This window comes from Musa acuminata, chromosome BXJ3-9 (genome assembly GCF_036884655.1).
Source record: "Musa acuminata AAA Group cultivar baxijiao chromosome BXJ3-9, Cavendish_Baxijiao_AAA, whole genome shotgun sequence".
In the NCBI taxonomy this organism is placed as follows: Eukaryota; Viridiplantae; Streptophyta; class Magnoliopsida; order Zingiberales; family Musaceae; genus Musa; species Musa acuminata.
In genome coordinates this window covers 9,287,535-9,307,700 of record NC_088357.1, presented here as the reverse complement: position 1 = coordinate 9,307,700, position 20,166 = coordinate 9,287,535, and the positions used below count along the sequence as shown (strand labels likewise).

At 37.5% G+C, this 20,166-nt stretch overlaps 2 protein-coding genes across 3 annotated transcripts; both read right to left on the bottom strand.

The window, feature by feature from the left end:
- Window positions 1–8,463: 8,463 nt before the first annotated feature.
- Window positions 8,464–11,681, bottom strand: LOC135649691 (ethylene-responsive transcription factor 1-like). Of its 2 annotated transcripts, none has more exons than XM_065168351.1 (3): window positions 11,340–11,681; window positions 8,815–9,733; window positions 8,464–8,701 (listed from the first exon to the last, which is right to left on the bottom strand). In XM_065168351.1, exons 1-2 carry the CDS (start codon window positions 11,605–11,607, stop codon window positions 8,862–8,864), a joined length of 1,140 nt encoding a protein of 379 aa, XP_065024423.1. In that variant the 5' UTR covers window positions 11,608–11,681; the 3' UTR covers window positions 8,464–8,701; window positions 8,815–8,861. The 2 variants fall into 2 exon arrangements, with proteins under 2 accessions (XP_065024423.1, XP_065024424.1); XM_065168352.1 differs by having other exon boundaries at window positions 8,815–9,730.
- Window positions 11,682–19,152: 7,471 nt separating this feature from the next.
- Window positions 19,153–20,081, bottom strand: LOC135650039 (E3 ubiquitin-protein ligase RSL1-like). The gene is made up of 2 exons (XM_065169109.1): window positions 19,306–20,081; window positions 19,153–19,222 (listed from the first exon to the last, which is right to left on the bottom strand). Exons 1-2 carry the CDS (start codon window positions 20,079–20,081, stop codon window positions 19,153–19,155), a joined length of 846 nt encoding a protein of 281 aa, XP_065025181.1.
- Window positions 20,082–20,166: the final 85 nt, after the last annotated feature.

The window sequence follows — 20,166 nt, the reverse complement described above, 5'->3', positions numbered from 1 at the left end:
TATTTTTATCTAAAAAATTAAGCTGAGTGGGTAAACTGCCATCTTAAACTTGTAATCACTGTCATTCCATCAAGCTTTCTTTGGCAGGAAGGTGAATGATAGAGAGAAAAGATCGCAATCCTACTGATTGCCTTCTCTATCTTATCAAGATATAACAACATTTTCTCCTGCCTCTCTTCTCTGTCTCATCCCTAAGCTTTCTTTTACCCAAGAGGTGATTCGGTAGGCAGCCTAGTTCGATCGCCATGGCAGACACTCACTCCCTCCCTCTTTTCACTCGTCATCAACGGCGACGTATTCACCGGCACCTTACACAGCCCGGCCGAATGGAACGACAAGCTGGCTGAGGAACTGCAACTCCAAGAGTTGCTTATCGCGTCCTTCGGCCACTCGAGTTGCTGCACCGCCGCCAACACCTTGTGCAGGGTGTGCGACAGGCCGACACTGCTGACGGAGGCTCCTGCGAAGCCGGCATGCTCCCATGCAGTCTGTAGCGCATGCTTGACCCTGTACGTAGATCATATCCTTCGGCGGAACGTGACCGACCTGAGGTGCCCCATTTCAGCTTGCAGGGCGGTGCTGGTGCCTGATGCGCACAGGGAACTCGTCCCGCCGAAGCTATTCCATCGGTGGATCCAAGCCCACCGAGCTGACAACTGGGGAGGCGGAAGAGTCACCGACGATCGAACTCGAGGTTTCCAGCGCGGTGGTGGGAAGTGGAGAGCCACCCTCTCGATGGAAGGGTTTCCAGGGGAGAAGCGGCGGCGCTGGGATTTCATCGCTGCAGATATTCATCCAAGGAGAGTATGACCGGGACGAGCTCCTCAATCTCGCCGGTCAAGCTCTGCGATCCCACAACGATCCGAAGGGGAAGAAACCCGTGATAGAGATCGGGCAGGCCTCCGGTCCGACTGAGTTCTACTGCAACATCTGCATGGAAACCAAGGAGAGCTCGCAGCGCTTCGACATGAGAAGCTGTTCGCATGCGTTCTGCGGGAACTGTGTCGGCCAGTACGTAGCCACCCGAGTCGAGGAGAAGGTTATGATAATTATTTACTTAAGCTATGTGGATTAAACAACCAATCTTAGTTTATGATAATTATTTTCTTCCTAATGCTATTACCTATTTTTTAGAGACGTGTGAGGCTGGTAAGTCTGCTCTGACAAATACATACATGTATACATTTCTACTTCTGCTCTGACTAAATGCCTCGTGTTTTGTCTTCAACTTGAAGTTGTGGCCGTGGCTTCTGCTACCGTCGTGGATCTCCAATGGCTGCCGACCGCAGCTGCAACAAATGCGCAGCTGCAACAAATGCAACATCCGCTCACCATTTTGAGTCACAAGTTCTCGAAGAAATCATGCAGTGTTATTTTCTTAGGAATTCTCATGGACTTCATAAAGGTTTAGTATGTCTTTCTAGTTCTTAGATCACTCCGTACTGTGTTTTCTCAGCATGGTATTATTCCTAATTCAGCATGCATGCTTGCTTCTCATTCACATTTTGCATGAACAGGGCAGAAATCATGCAGTGTTATTTTCTTAGGAATTCTCATGGACTTCATAAAGGTTTAGTATGTCTTTCTAGTTCTTAGATCACTCCGAACTGTGTTTTCTCAGCATGGTATTATTCCTAATTCAGCATGCATGCTTGCTTCTCATTCACATTTTGCATGAACAGGGCAGATTGAGTTGACTTAATACTCTGTTAGCATGCTGTCAAATACATTAGATATGGGTGCATGAATGAAGCATTTCATCACCCAAAAGAAGATATTTCCTTTTGGGTCGAGTTCTATAGACTTTTGCATAGTGACTTGAAGTAGCCGCCGGTTGAGGAGAGGTTTGTTTGGAGCCTACAAGTGCTGGTCCTACAAGTGCTGGCCCTACAAGTGTTGGTCCTGACAACTTGTCCTCACGCTTAAGATAGATCTCATAGTCAGTCAACTTATCATAGAGTTATTCAAATGACATTGGTGAACCACGTGCGCGTATTGCTGCTACCAATTCCTTGTACTCGTCTCCTAGGTCATTGAGGATATGGATAGTAACTTCTTCATCACCGAGGGAATGACCTATCAAGGCCAAGTTATCGATGATAATCCTTATATTATGTAGATAATCAGCAACAGTACTTCTCTCTTGTTTTATCGTTATGAGATTTGGACATGAGACTAAGCATGTGAGTGCGAGAACGATTGGCTAGGATAGTTTGCAACTTGCACTAAGCTTCGGCAGTAGTGTCACATGAAGAAATGAGTGGGCAAGGGATCCAGCGACCGAGGCTTGAATAGCTTGAAGGATGAGACGATCCTAGCGTAATCATAATTTGTGCTCCAGATTTGGTACTGGACTAGGTGCGCCTGGGATGTTGAACATCGCTGGTGGACAACGAAGAGAGCTATCGACATAACCTAGAAGATCATAGCCAAATAGTAGATTAGAGAATTGAACACGCCAGGATGCATAGTTGCCACCTTTGGATAATTTAAAGGAGATGAGGGTTGCTGCATTTATGGAGATAAGGCCTGTATGTGGGAAAGTACTGTGGTTCCCTGTAGGAACAATGGGAGCATCAGAGATAGATGATGAGGACATATGGAAGATATGTACCAATATGTGGGAGCAACTAGAAGTCTGTAGCGAGACAATGATCAGGGAGGAAGAGGTGTTGGTGGCAACTGGGTTGTGGTGGCAAATGGTGGCAAATGGGTTGTGGGTTGTTGATCAATATTGACAATGATCAATATTGTGTAAAGCTGTAGATCTCTGTGCAGCAGTGCTACAATCTCTATGCAACAATTCTGCAGTTGGGAACTTGGAAATGGTTCCGGATGCTGCTTGTCAAGACAAAGAAGAAGCAGAGGACAGCAACTTGGGAGAAGAGCAAATCACTACTTCTGCAGCTGTTGTGGTAGAGAGGGCTACTGTGGCTCTGCTTCTGCAGGAAGAGGCAGAGGAAGGGCAGCGTGGTGGCCCTTGTTCAACTTCAAAGGAGGCCGACGCAATGATCCTAGAGGACGTCCTTGGAAAACGTTGCACTTTGAGATGGAGAAGTGGCCTTTATGGCGAGAGCTCTGATACCATGATAGAAATAAAATAGAAAGAAGAAGATTGTATTGATTGAAATAATACACAATACTCCATATTTATACATGTTTAGAAGGGAGAATTTTCCTCAACAGAGAAGGATTTTCTTTAACAAATTTATGATATCTCATCAAGTAGTTGGGGAGATCTTGGCTGATGTTGAGGTTGTTATCACAGGAGATCTTGGTTGTTGTTCAGGTTGTTATCACGGGAGATCTTGACTGTTATCACCACCACCACCAATGCCTCCGCCACTGCTATCCTCGACCCAGGCAACATCGTCCTCACTGCTTCCGACGACATCCTATGGCAACGTTTTGATCTTCCTACGGACACGCTCCTACCGGGTCACGTCTTGGTCCTGGAGAGGACCTTGTCTGGGTGCAGGCCTACCATCCCTTTCTGTTGTTATCGGACAACCGATGCAGTTCTCTCCCGCTGACTCTGATCAGTGATTGGGGTAGCCACTGCATCTTGCTCTGCTTTGGCCTCGATAAGCAGTATTTGGAACCTTTCCATGCCACTTGCTGCATCACTACCCAGATTCTTAACTACTGATTTGCTGCACAAAGATCTGCATCTTGCACAAAGCTAATCTCCTCATTCAAAGACCTCATTTGCCAACAATCTATCTTAGGTGACACTGATTTGCACCACCACTTCTGCTTCCCTGTTCATTATCGTTGCTGCAAACTTTTACCTACTCCCACATATTGGTACATATCTTCCATATGTCCTCATCATCTACCTCTGATGCTCTAGTTATTGTTTCCGCAGGGAACCATAGTACTTTCCCACATACAAGCCTTATTTCCATCAATGCAGCAACCCTCATCCCCTTCAAATTATCCAAAGGTGACAACTACGCATCCTGGCGTGCTCAATTCTCTAATCTTCTATTTGTCTATGATCTTTTAGGCTATGTCGATGGCTCTCTTCGTTGTCCACCTGCGATACTCAACATCTAAGGCGCACCTAGTCTAGTACCAAATCCGGACCACAAACTATGGCTACGCCAGGATCGTCTCATCCTTCAAGCAATTCAAGCCTCGGTCGCTGGATCCCTTGCCCCACTCATTTCTTCCTGCGATATTATTGTCGAAGTTTGGTGCAAGTTGCAAACCACCCTGGCCAATTGTTCCTGCACTCGTATGCTTAGTCTCCTATCCAGTCTCATGAAGATAAAATAAGAGGGAAGTACTGTTGCTGATTATCTCCACAATATAAAGATTATCATCGATAACTTGGCATTGATAGGTCATTCCCTTAGTGATGAAGAAGTTACAGTCCATATCCTTAACGACCTAGGAGACGAATACAAGGAATTGGCAGCAGCAATATGAGCACATGATTCACCAGTGTCCTTCGAAGGACTCTACGACAAGCTGACTGACTTTGAGATATATCTAAAGCGCGAGGACAAACTGCCAGGACCATCCATCACAGCTCAAGTCAATCACAAATCTACGAGGAGGGGCAATCCATATAACAAGTCTGTCAACAAAAGTTTGACCAAGACGTATTCTGAACCTATGAGCTTCAACCAAACCATCTCTCCTCTTCATCAACATTCCAATCATAATAACCAAGGTGGCTACTTCAATCATCAGTAGTCCTGGCGCCCTCAACACACAAACCAACAAAGAGTTGTTTGCTAACTATGTGATAAAGTCGGTCACTCTACAAAGGTCTGTCGATCTCGACTCATACTTTCTGCTCAATCACATTGGCCTCAAGCAAATATCACGACTACTCTAAACACTAATGATCATAATTGGATCGTGGACTCTAGTGCATCCCACCACATCACCTCTGATCTCCAGAACTTATCAATCCACAACAACTATACTGGAAATGAGGACATCATCATCGGTGACGGTAAAGGAATTCCTATTACTCACACTGGTTCCACACTGCTTAATTCACCTACAATAACTTTTACACTCGATGATGTTTTGTGTGTACCTTACATTAAATGAAATCTTATTTCCGTTTCTCAATTTTGCAAACAAAATAATACCTCCATTGAATTCTTTCCTAACTCTTTTCTTGTCAAGGATTTAAGCACGGTTGGTCCAAGATCAGAATAAGGACAATGTTTATGAATGGTCGATAGTTCCATAAGAAAAAACAGCTCACTGCTTACTTTGCAGCTCCAATTGATGTGTGGCATCGTCATCTCGGTCATCCCTCTCTATCTATCCAAAATAAATTACTTTTTCGCTATTCTCTTCCTACTCTTACAAATAATAGCATTCTCACTTATTGTGATGCGTATTTCAGTAATAAAAGTCGTAGACTTCCTTTTGACACTTCATATCATGTTCTAAACCATCTAAAATTATTTATACTGATGTTTGGGGCCCTACTCTCGTCACTTCTTTTGATAAATTTAGATTTTATGTTATTTTTGTAGACTATTTTACTAAGTTACACATGGATATACCCTCTTCGTCATAAATCAGAAGTTTCAACAATCTTCACCAACTTTAAAAAGCTGGTTGCAAACTTCTTTCAGTCTATAATTAAAACAGCCTACTCTGATGGTGGAGGTGAATATCAAGCTCTCATATCGTATCTCTCTGCCTGTGGCATCCAATATCTTAAGTCACCTCCACACAGCTGAACGCAAACATCGACATATCGTAGAAACTGATCTCACACTTCTACATCAAGCCTTTATGCCAATAACCTTTTGGTCTGTCGCCTTTCAAGCTATCGTCTACCTTATTAATCGTATGTTCGCTCCAGTTCTCCAATGCCAGTCTCCATTTGAAAAATTATTTTCTAAATCCCCAAACCTTCAAAAACTCAGAATATTTGGTTATTTATGTTATTCGTGGCTACGTTCCTATGCCTCACACAAGATAACGCCAAGATCTAAACCTTGCATCTTCATAGGATATTCTCTTGAACATAAAGTCTTTCGGTGCTACGAACAAAAAACTCAAAAAGTCTTTATTTCACGTCATGTTGTTTTTGTGGAGTCTGCCTTTCCATTTCAAAACCATGAGTCTTCTCCCATATAGGTCACTCCAATAAATATACGTCACTGGAGTTTTCCATTGATCCCCTTAAACAAACCTCTTCCCACACCATCCAGTCCGTTTCTTCAAGATCTACACTCTTTTGTTCTCCCGGTTTAACAGCTCCCCACTCCCTCCATTCCTTCTCATCTTCCTTTTTCACAAGCCTCCCCTACTACTAAAGTAATATTCTTCGAAATACTACAACCTTCTTTATCTAGTGACACTGATATATCTCAGCCTATCCCGACCCCTGTCGATGCCTCTCCACCACCCATACCAATAACACGACTTCCAGTTCCTAGGCATCCAATGACAACACGCTCAAAAAGTGGTATCTTTAAACCACGTTAGGTTCTCGACCTGCATGCTATCACCAAATCCTCTCCCGAGACCAATGAACCCACCACAATTACTCAAGCCCAAAAATCTTCTCATTCGCGTAAAGTCATGTGTGAAGAATATGATGCTCTACTCCATAACTCCACATGGACTTTTATACATTTTCATCCTACACAAAACATCATCGGGTGTAAATGAGTCTTCTGAATTAAGCGGAACCCCGACAGGTCCGTTGCTCAATATAAAGCACGATTCATAGTCAAAGGGTTTCATCAACAACCTGGAGTGACTTCACAAAGACTTTTAGTCCTATAGTTAAACCCACAACAATTCGGCTTATTCTAAGTTTGGTCATCTCCAGAGGCTGACACTTACGACAATTGGACGTTAACAATGCCTTTTTATAGGGGACTCTAACTTAAGATGTCTTTATGCAGCAACCCCTTGGCTTTGTTCATCACCAGTATCCGAGACATGTCTGCAAATTACAAAAATCCATTTATGGACTCCGTCAAGCTTCAATAGCTTGGTATACTAAACTTGGATCGTTTTTGATATCAACTGGCTTCATCAACTCTAAGTCTGATACCTCTTTATTCCTACGACAACAACATGAAAATACAATATATCTTCTAGTATATGTAGATGATATTATTGTTACAGACAATGATCCCTTGGAGATTCAGACATTTTTAAAGCAATTGGCTGATCGATTCTCCCTCAAAGATTTAGGATCGTTGAGCTACTTTCTGGGAATGGAAGCAACATTTACATCCTCATGTCTCCTCCTCTCACAGAGAAAGTATATTTAAGACTTATTATCAAAGACAAATATGCAGGATGCGAAAGAAGTTGCTACTCCTCTCTCTACTAGTGAATCACTCAAATTATGTGATGGCAGCCCTACCACGGACTCAACTCAATACCGACAAGTACTTGGCTCTCACCCATCCAGATATCTTATTTGTAGTCAATAAATTATCTCAATACATGCACCAGCCTTCTGCTATGCATTGGTCTGTGGTTAAACGAATTTTACGGTATCTTAAAGGGACCCTTAATCATGGTCTCTTTCTTCGCAAAACCACTCCAATTCATCACCATGCCTTTGCTGATGCTGATTGGGTGGGAAACTTTGATGACAGAACCTTCACGTCAGGATATGTCATCTTTCTTGGGTCTAATCTAATCGGTTGGACTTCTAAGAGGCAAAAGACAGTGGCCCGGTCTACAACTGAAGCTGAATATCGTGTTATTGCTACCGTTGCTGCTGAACTCAATTGGGTCACAAATCTCCGTAAGGAACTCAAAGTCAGCTCTACCCATACTCTTACAATATATTGTGACAATGTTGGAGCTACCTACTTATGTGTCAATCCAGTGTTCTACTCACGCATGAAACATATTACCATCGACTTTCACTTCGTGCGAGATCAAGTTGTCAGACATCAACTTTGTGTCTCTCATGTCCATACGGCTGATCAACTAGCAGACTCACTCACGAAGCCTCTAACCCGCAAACTATTTTTATTATATCGGTTCAAGATCGATATCTTTGACAGAAGCTCGATCTTGCGGGGGCATGATAATAGAGAGATTTCCTCAACTGCATAACAGATGAGATTTCCTTAACTGCATGAGAAAATCTTCTCTTTCACCATGTATAAATAGACTTCATGTGATACTAATTGGTATATACTTTTCTCTTTACCTTTACAATTTCATTCTTCATTCTCTCATTTTATCAAAAGCTTTGTACCAAAAATTGAAGACACAATCCACTCGGAAATCTATGATATCTTGATGGTGGACCACAATATTTTAGTAAAATGAAATGATCACAATCTAACCAGATTCATATTTTGGATTAACAGTTGATTTGGGAAATGCTTGTGATCCTAACAGAGATAGATTTCCACCAAATGAATTATACCATCCGAAACAATCAGAACAAATCCAGTCTATCATAACAGCAACAAGGGGATAAGAACTGCAAAATAAGCATAAGCACAATCATGTCCATGCATCACTGATAATAACAATGCCAAACATAGAGCGAAAGCAAGTTTTCGACATAACCACAAGCTAACTAAGAAGGTCCAAGTTTGGCACTCAACAAGAAAACACACAAGGCAAGCATAAACACGATACATAAGATCTAACATAATAGCATAAACCAACGTTCCAACCTATGATCATAGCTCATACGTCTTGTTCTCCATATCTCCATCAGCATGGATTCCTGAAAAAGGGAAAAAAGAAGAGAGAGAGAGAGAGATCCTTTCAAGAATAGAAAATCAAGACGTACGAAAAGGATAGAATAGAACATTATGCAGCAATGTGTGACAAACTTACGGTCGCATCTTATTTACAGAGCATTATTTGGCAGAATATCAATGTTCTCAGTAACTGCCGACCGCCACTGGTGGCAGGTCATCAAAGCTCCAGAGATCCACTTCACTCACATCCTGAGGCACATCATTAACGAGAAGGCTCTCAATAGATCCATCTGAGCCCCCTTCAAGATATGGTACTTGCAGAAATTTCATGTATGATTCAAAAGCAGATAGCTCCTCCGACAGTTTGGCCACAGAGTTCTTGGCAGCCACAACTTCTCCAGAATTATTTTTCAGTTTCTTCAGTGGACCACCCTGTTCCAGGTATGGTGTTCCTTCAGCTTCATTCATGGTTGGAGCAAGAAATGAAGTGATATTGGGGGTTTTAACCTCACTTTCCCAGCCATATCCAGAACAATCAAAAGTGTTGCTTCCCTGGTCAGAGTATAAATTAATTGCAGGTCCCTCGATGGGTGGAGATAGATTCATCCCAGAGGAGTCCATGTTCATGGATTGCTTGACGGGTTCCTTGTCATCAATATAGTCGAAAACAGAACAGAAATCTAAATCTGGGTCATCCATACCCCCATATGGGTTGACATTGAGCATCTCTTGTGGGTTTGGCTTGGGTGCTTTTGGTGCATTTGATTTGAGTGGGCACTCTTGAACACTTGGTGGTGCTTCATCAGGGAAATTCACCTTGGCTTTCTTACCACGGATCCTACGGGCCTCTGCATCATAAGCTCGTGCAGCTTCTTCGGCAGTGTTGAAGGTTCCAAGCCAGACACGAACCCCCTTGCGAGGATCTCTAATTTCAGCTGCCCATTTCCCCCAAGGACGCTGACGGATTCCCCTGTATTGATTTTTTCTCTCTTTTTTAGCAGACCTAGCTGCAGATCCATTGAATTTCACAGGTTTCAGAGCAACTGGTCCATCTGCTGCAGTAATAGAACAGAAAGCAACAAATTATACAAAGTTTAGGAAAAATGCTTAAAGAGGACTTTCCCATGTGATGATTGTGTAATACCTTCTCAAAATTTACTGAAGAAAATCAAAATTCACAGTAGAGCTACTAATTCAGGAGAGCTAAAAGCACAATAGGAAATGTCACCATTAACTGATTCTGGAGCAGATCTGTGTCTGTGATTAAGCCAAGAGTATGCGGCAGTTATTAGTAACTAACATTTGTAACTCCTAGAGGATGCTTCATTATCCAGTGAATAATATGGGATTTAAGAGATGAAATAACTATCTAAATGGTCTGAAACATCAATCCAGTTTGAATCGAGAAGATTATTAGAAAGTTAAGGATTCAGAAAGGTGTGCACTCAACAAAGAAGATTTAAAGACCGTAAAACCTAGAAAGTTGGCAGGCAAGTTCTCATTGTAACACATCAAAACTTCTTCAATCGGTCAACATCCATGATGCATGTATCTGCTGATCTCCTGTAGTCACACAGATTCCATTCAAGTGATTTCAAAACAAAGGAAAGCCAGACTCTAATTTCATAGACTTAATACCAGCTATTGATTTAAGGTAACCCCAATAGTTACCAATCCTTCTATCATTTACATCATGCATAAATTCTGATATTTCATGACCAATAATATATGGATGGTCTTAATAGATAACTCAGTGCCACCAATTGAAGGGCAGCAGCCTAAGGTCTTCAAAGCAACCAAAAGTCTGCATACGAGCATCGACCAACAGCATATAAATAAATAAATAACAAATTAAATAAAATGAACTTTGCATCTTATGACCCTAAATCTATATTCAAGAATAAATGCTGTTAATTAAAAAATCCTAAAAAAACACTTTCTTTTAGGAGAATAGCAAAATAAACTTTGGATCTTATGATTCTAAACCTACATCGAGAATGATTGCTGTCACTCTAAAACCATAAAAATAACCAAACGAAAAACTCAAACAAAGAAATGAAAAGCTAATCAAAGGGGGGAAAGCAATCTCCATGAAACAAAACAAAGATGAAGATGCTACATATAGCAAAACCAAAGCCTCCATCACTAGAAAAACGAGACGAACACAATCCACTATATTGGAAAATAATCCCCAACATACATAAATACATATATTTCAGTAATCGAAGGAAAAAAAGGAATAATTAAAGAACAATTTTGTCTTCCGGTAAACGGGAAGGAAAGAGGAGTCGGAGTAGAAGGATTCTGTTCGAAAAATATTACACCTTCAAGCTATTATTTGCCAAATTAACCAAAAAAAAGAGGATGAAAAATCCGATCTTGGCCATCGGGGAACAATCCAGAAAACAGAGTATATACTAAAATCTTGTAAATATTTCTCATACCTAACTTGAAAAAAAGGCACTGTGTAATATGTTAAGAGGAAAATGATTGGGATGCACGAAAGATTTCGCTTTCTGATGACGTGTGACGAGCCAAAGTACCAAGAAATAGCTGAGAAAATAGAATTTGGTGGAAGTATCATAACATAGTTCATACACGGAGAAGGATTAGAACGCGCAATGAAGTAACAACTAACTGTCAAAGCCCAATTTTTTTCACCTTTGCAGGCGAAAGCGAAGGGCTTCTCCACGATCTCCACCTCGTCCTCCACTTCCGACTCCAGCGCCTCGTACTCGAACTCCAAGAAGTCGGTCTCGAAGTCATCTTCGACCTCCTCCACAGCCCGGCGGTGGCCGCTCTTCTTCTGCTTCTTCGTCGCCCCATTGGCTACGCCCGTCCTCAGATCCGGCCACAAGTAGTCGGCGGTGACCCGCCGCGCCGACCTTGTCGCCGGAATGAAGTCGGAGATGATCGCTCCTCCGCACATCCTCGATCCTCAAACCCCGCTCAGCTTCTCTTCCAAAAGAGCTTCCTTTCAAGAACAAGAGAGAGAGAGAGAGAGAGGAGAAAAGTTGGGGACTTTATATTCTGTTAAATTAGTTGGAATTTCCGCAAAAAAAAAGTGAAAATAGAAATTAAATGAATAAATAGAAATTATAGTGAGTAAATGAGTTGGTGGGATTAAAAATTCCTATTAAGACAAATAATATATATATATATATAAGAACTTCGGCACACATTTCAAAGCAATGTGCAGGGAAGAGAGTAAACAGCGCACGCTAATGTTGCTCCCTCAACAACGTTAAGAAACGAATGACGCAAGCAGCACTCAAGATGAAGCACCAGTCTGTGAGCCTCGTAATGCCACGAAATCTACACCCTCGTGAGCGTCCTGCACTTTGTCGTTTCCAATTTGTTCGTCTTCATGAATTCTTCTTCCACCTGCTTGAAAGAACCGTGTGGTTGCTTTTACGCGTTTAAGAATTGATCCCTTCCATCGACGTCTATCCCCCGCAGTCGTTATTATATGAGACCGAGGTTTAGATATACTTGCAACTTGGACGGTGCTCGCTTTCTTTGATATCACCAACTTGCAGGCAGCAATAAACGCCATTACCGACCCTTCTTCTTCTTCTTCTACAAAAGCATATGAGAAGCTGATAGGTAGTAGGGGGTTTTCTGTGTGTGTGTGTGTGTGTGTGAGAGAGAGAGAGAGAGAGGTGCCACAGTGTGGTGGGCACAAAAGCCAGAATTGGGTTGGGTCCCTCTGTGAACTGTAACTGCAGCAGTGACTATCGATTATTATTGGAAGTGCACCAAACTTTCACAGAAGAAGACGACGACGATGATGATGATGATTGATTTGTTCCCGTACTCAAATTAAATGAGCAAGTGGGCTAAAGAGTGATGGAATGGTACTGTTTCCAGTGGGGTCTCACAACCAAAATACACTGCTATTCCATTCTCATATGGATCATTAGTTGCATTTTTTCTTATCCTTTTTATTCTTTCTTTGTGAATTATGGTGGGTTTGCAATGAACTGCTTTCACTCTTCTCTGAGGAGCACAAAGCACAAATGCAGCAAAGCTTGAAGACAAGAAGGCCTCCTTCATTTCACAACTGCATGTATTATTTTCACCTGGACTTGCTGGTTGATTGTTTCCATCACCACATCCTCCAAAGTTGCTGATCTATTGTTGCATGTTGATAGCTCACACAAGCAGCCAAAGGAGATGAACCTGAGCATGGAAGCATGAGCCTTCACTACCTAACCCTTGGCAACACAAGCAAACTTTGCAGTACCAACTTGGCCCAACCTCCCACCTTAAGATAGGAAGACGGACCCTCCACCATTGCTCGCATCAGCATACACAGAGACATGAGATAATTTTGGATTCTGGTGTGCACCAAGCTACAAACCCTATCCACCACATGTTTGATGGGGTCCAACTTAAGCTCTGACAGAACATTTCCCAGTGAGAAAGGTGGTGGTGGCAGTTCTCGTAGAGCTTCCCCTGTGGGAAGATGACAATGTGGTCATCTGGCCAGAATACTTTTGCTCAGGTTCAGTGCATTCAACCTTGGATGTCATCGTCACCATGACAAAGGGGTGTGGACCGTGTGGCCTACACGATCTTTTTGGTTTAATATTGCCCATGAAGACAAGAAAACCCAGGTTAGGTTGAATGCCAGATGCTTATGTGCACTAACACACAACACAACCTGTGGTTTAGACTGTAACCTTTGGTGGATGCACTTTAATATAGTGGAGGATGAGAAAACCCTAGATTTGAACACTGAAATCTTGTGTGTCGACCATGACAGCTCTCCGGATGCACATCATTTTTAAATATATCATTATTAATTTATATAATTTTATTTAATTAGATAAGATATGTTATAAATTTAATTATTATCGACTAATAGAAAAAAAAATATTTATGATAAATTCTTTAGGAGATAGCTTTGATGGGAGTAACTCTTATAGTTTTTTATCCTGTACTCTCGTTTATAAATAGATATAATTTATTTGATTTGTAGCTACCAAAGTAACCTACGATGGTAGACTTATACAATATAAATTATAATAAATATTTTTATTATTTATAGAATATTTTTTAATTATATTTTATATTATTATATTGATTAGTCATCAAAGTAATATAGACTAATAACATATAAAATTATATTTAAAAATTAGTCCTAAATGATATTCATAATGATATATATAATTAAAAAATTTAGATAACCCTAAAAGAGAATCTACTTTGAATAATTATATGATGAGATATGATGGTACTATTTTCGATTTCCTCATAGTTTATGATTATATACTCAAATATATATGATAATATTATTTCATAAGGATGATATTAGTCGTTCATAAAAAAATTTGAGTGAACATTAAATATGTCAATATTTCACTCAAAAGGTAAAATATGGATGATATCAATAGTTTATCATATTTTAAAATTTTAAAATATTAATATTATATTATATTTTATAGTGGTATTTTCTTCCATAGACTCTCCTACTTATAGTATTACTATACTTTCTGATTTAAATTATTCAGAATAATTATAATATATACAGTTCACATTGGGTGTATTAGATATTGACTTAGTATTACTTATTGAAAGACTTATATCCTCGATTGATGAAAGCACTATGGAATAAATTAATGAAATAAATACTTAAAAAGGATCTAACAGGCTCAATCTAATTTCTATAAGAATGAAAATTATAAATAACATCAAAACTTCATTACCACCTATAATTAGCATATAAAAATATTTAAAGACTATTAAAGATAGATTTAAATATATTGATAAGCTATTATCTTACACATGAAAGAACTAACTATAGCTCAATATGATAACACTAAAGAGATTCAGAATCACATCATCAATATGATTGATAAGGCTGCTAAGCTTAAAACATTAGGCATGAATGTAGATGAATATTTTCTTATGTAATTTGTTCTTAGTTATTTTCCTCCTTAATTTGATGTATTCAAAACTTACTATAATACAAATAAAAATAAATGAGATTTAAATGAGTTGATTAGTATATATATTTAGGAAGAATTAAGTTTAAGACATAAAAGATCTTTTTAATATTTTGGAAACCATTGAGAGAGCTAATAACAAGAAACAAAAAGTTGAAGCATATCCACCACATAAATTTATCGAGTCTAAAAATACTAAATAGGCTAACGAAAATAAAGCATTCACAGTAAAATATTTTTTTATGACAAAAAAGGATATATATATATATATATATATATAATAACTATCTTAAGTATAAAACTTGATTAGAAAAAAAATATAAACTTAACCTTCATATGTTTCAAATCAAACATTCCAAAAGTTCTTTCTAAAAATTGAATGATTAATTATGTTACTTTAACTGATATTACCAATAATATGTAAGGAACTTTTACAAATCGAAAACTAAAAAAACATAAAAGATTCAGGAATCATCTTAAAACAATAGTGATAATAGTGAAAACTTAGACATCTAATGGATCTTACAAACACATACGATACTCTTACTATTTATAGAAATTTAGTTTTCTTATCTAAAATTAATGAGTTAGGATTTTTTTTAATGGTAAACGTAGTATTTTTTATGATTCAATAATAGTTTGTTCCAAAATTTTATATTATGATTTATACATAATTAATTTAAAATTTAAGCTTAGAAAGACATTGGTGACCATATAATCAAATGTTAGATTAAAACATAATTTGAATAATGAGAAATATTCTATATTATAGCACAGATATTTGGGGTATATTCCAAGAAAAGAATTAAATAATTAGTGAAAGATAATATTTTGAAAATTTTAAACTCATTGATTTTGATATTTGCATAAATTACATTAAAGGAAAACAAACTAAGCATACAAACAATAATACCATAAGATGTAATAAACTCCTTGATATTATTCATATTGATATCTCTAGACCACTTCATATTTTCTATTTCATAAAGAAAGATATTTTATCACATTTATAGATGATTTGTATTATATATTTTTAATATATTGAAAGTCACATGCTATTAATACTCTTAAGGTGTACATAAACGAGGCTATCCAAGAAGTATTTTTTGATATTTTATAAGGGTGTACATAAACGAGGCTATCCAAGAAGTATTTTTTGATATTTTATAAGTTATCTAAAAAAATTCAAAAGATACATATTTTATTATCTTAATTATAATATAAGAATAATAGAATCTGACAATATAAGATTATTAAAAATAGTAAAATTAGTATGAGTAAAAATTTTGAAAAATTAATATAAAGGAGATAACGTTGATATTCCTTTATTATTTTTCAATAGATTGTTATTCCTCAAATCACTGAATGAATTAATGAGGATGAATAATAAAATAACATTAGTAAACTCTCACATAATATAGTTTTGAAAAGATCTAAAAGAGAAAGGAGATATCATTATTCATAATTATTTGATATATCTATAAAAATTAAATTATAATATAGGAATAAAAATGGATCCTTTATCATTTTCAGAAGTTGTGGAAAGCAACAATTCTAAAAAATGGTATGATATAACGAACAAAGAGTTAAAATCAATAAACTAAAATGATATTTAGGAACTCATTGGATTACCCAATAATTATTAAAAAAAAATAGATTGTAAATAGGTCTTTAACATAAAATGTGACTTAAAAGGATAATATCGAATGATATAAAATCAAATGTGTGTTCAAAGATTTTCTTAGAAAGATCATAACGAGACTTTTTCTTTAGTTTCTATAAAAGATACATTGAGGATCTTCATGCCATTAGTAGTTCATTATGATTTTGAGTTATATCAAATAGATATTAAAATAGTATCTCTAAATGAGGATTTAGATAAAAAAATTTATATGAAATAACATGAAAGATTTATAGAGAAGGAAAAATAAAGTTATGTTTGTAAACTTAAGAAATCTATTTATGACTTTAAATAAGTTTTCAAACAATAATATATAAAGTTCCATAATGTTATTACTTCTTTCATATTTAAGAAAACATATATTCTAAAGGTCGGTGGGAGCAAGTTTATTATATTAGTTTTATATATATATATATAATATTTTGTTTATCAATAGTGATATTTGTTTATTACATAAAATTAAGATATTTCTTACTAAAAAATTTAAGATGATTGATGTAAATGAGGTAGCATATGTTATTGGCATTGAGATATTCATGAATAAATCTTAAAGATTAGTACGTAGTTTTACTCAATTAGTGATACATTTATTACTAGAGTGAAAAATTCAATTAAAGCTAATGTCCTAACAATAACTTAGAAATGAATCAAATGAGTAACATTCTTTATATTGAAAATCTATTATATGTTTAAACCTATAAGACTATATATCAATTTTGCAATTAGAATACTAGATAGATACAAGAGTAACCTAGGAACGAAATATCAGAAAGTTATAAAGAAAGTAATGATATATCTATAGGAGATGAAAGACTACATTATTGCAATATGATATCAGATCAACTTGAAATGATATGATATTCATATATTAATTTTATAAATTATCGTAATAGTAGAAAGTCCACTTTAGGATTTATATTAATGTTAGTTAGAGGTCCAATTTCTTGAAAAAATATAAAACAATAGCTTATTATATCATTAACAATAGAAGTTGAATTTGTGACATACTTTAAGGTAACAAATCAAGCTTTATAGCTATGAAATTTTATCTCAAAACTTGATATTGTTGACTCAATTATTAGACTATTGAAGATATTTCATAATAATATCACAGTAATTTTCTTCTCTAAGAATGATAAGTACTTTAGCGGTTCTAAGCTTATCAAAATAAAATACTTAATGGTTAAAGAAAGAGTATAGAAATAATGAGTGTTAATTAATAATTTGAGCACCACTTTAATGATTTTTAATTCATTTTCTAAAGCTTTACACTTTAAATAATATATTTTGGACCTTGTGACCGAGTCATAAAAAAAATGATGATACATGTTTAAAATGATATTATTATTAAAAATTTTCTTTGTATATTTAATTAAAATTATTTATTTCAAATATTTTGTTTATTTTTATATTTATATATATTATAATTAAATATGATAATAATATTCTCTTGATAAGATAAATTACAAGAGTTTTTATAGATTACATTAGGAAAGACTAATAATGTTATGGTAAATAAAATTAAGAATGACATTGATGACATAAAATTACTATGACTCATATTGGTAGTTAGACTAAATATAGTATTATTATATTTATTAGATTTATTAACTTATTTTAAAAATTCATGGTCATGTATAAAATACTTTAAAAAAATTTAGAATCTAATTATATAAAATTATTTAAAAATTATTAATTTATTTTAATTTTAATTTTTATATTTTATTAATTAATAGGCCAAATGGGATAATATTAGATTATATGATATATTTAATTAAATAAAATATATTATAAATATGATTGAATTATAATTACAATTGTTTGTCAATAAAAAGGAAGTCCACTTATGATAAATTTTTTTAGTAGATGATCTTGATAGAATGGACTTTTATACTTTCTACTCTTACTTGTGGACTACACACGATATAAGATTTATTCTCAATCTTTATGAACAAAATAGAAGAAAACGAGTCTAGCTTTCTTTAAAGATTAACCTCGTTATATCTTTCGAGTCCTATGGAGATGCATTTACAGATTAATAAATGACATCCAAAGACATATAATCTTAATTTTGATATATCATTATTTGATTTTGATTCTGATTTTGATATTAAATTTTTTTATATAATAATAATATTATTAAAATGTTTATGTTTATAATTATTTTCAGTAACGAGAAAGAACTGAGTTGAAGATGTATAGAGCATGACGAAGAATAAAAAAAAGTCGTCTAATAGAACCATTGATGATAGGGAAGAGGGACATGCTCATTCGTCCATCACAGAACTCGAGTCGGCAGTCGGCATTGCCCCACCCACTGGGAACGCCATTTGCTGCACTAGTTGCAGAGTCAAAATCATCAGAGATCTGATGACATCACAGAAAAGAGTATTATAGACGAGGAGGAAAGCTTTAGATTTCCAATGCATAAAAGGCCTCTACCAAGTATTGTTGTTGGACAGTAGTGGGTCTTGATTCTTCCAGCAATCTGTCAGCAAAAGCAACATAAATCAAAAGGCACACTGTCATTACAGATCGCCGCCAGGGAAAGAATCCCACCATATGTTTGGCAGAAACAAAAAGGAAACAGGTGAAGGTCATCATCTTAAACAATTGATGACAGATTCTCCAAGCTTGCAACTCGGTAGTATGGGAAACACAAAATTAAGACACAGATTAATTTCCAACGACTAATTTTGATGTGCGTTCTAAAGGTTGCAGCCAAAGTTGGATCAACACCTGAGTACAAAAAAGTTGCATGAGCAGGAAATTTGGTCTGCAAAAGAAAAACTCTTTTTATTCTTCAGACCCAAAAAGATTTCATCCTTCAGTACCAATCAGGTTAAGCACTGTTGCAAGCATGAGCCATCACATATTTTGATCCACATCCATAGCAGAACTCAAAGCCACACCTGGAATTCAACGAGAGCCAAAGTTTTCTCCTTATTCGACATTAATTATATATATTGTCAAAACATGAAGAACGATACGTTACCTGCACCTAATATGCATGCAGCCCTGAGTCTTCTCCACGAAGAACTTGCACCTTGGGCACCTCTTCCACCTCTTGTCCTTGGCGATCTTCATCAGCATAAGGTCCTCTCTCCCCCTCTCATCGGTTCCCAACATCTTGAACTCCTCGCAGCTCAACCCCGAATGCCACCCCACCTTGCACTGCGCGCAGAACAGCCTCTGGCAGCTCGGGCACTCCGCCTGCATCACCGTCTCCTGCCCATCGTCAATCATAAGCGCCGAGCAATCCTTGAACGGGCAGTAGAACCTCTGCGACGCGAGGACCATGGACTCGCAGAGCGCCGTCTCCCACCGCGAGAACACGTCCGCCGGGACGATATCCTGGCACAGCTCCGGCCGCAGGACCCCCTTGCACTCGATCTCCGGACACTTCACCATCAGTATGTTCTCCTGGACCTTCGCGCCGATGTACCTGCTCAAGCAGTCGCGGCAGAAGGAGTAGGAGCAGTTGCTGCTCCGGAACATCTCGGCTGCTGGTGCTGTGTCCATGCAGATCTTGCAGAGCACTGGGGCGCTCGAAGAGGACTCGCCCCTCTCCTTTATGGTTCTCACTGCCGGCGATCTGATACGAACGGAACAAGAAGCAACCACCGCAGACATGAGCACTTCCTGGAGCTGGAGCTCGTCGGCGTACTTCTCGTCGGAGATGGGGAAGAGCTCTTGGCCTGTGTCGGAGAGCGCAGAGAAGTAGAAGTCATCCACCAGATGCCTTACTTGGGTGGAGGACTCTTGTTCCATTCTGTGGACTTTCTCTAGGGCTTCAGGAGGTCGACGAACGCCTGCAAACCTGCAAATGCCATGAAAGGTCGAGTGTCTATTTATG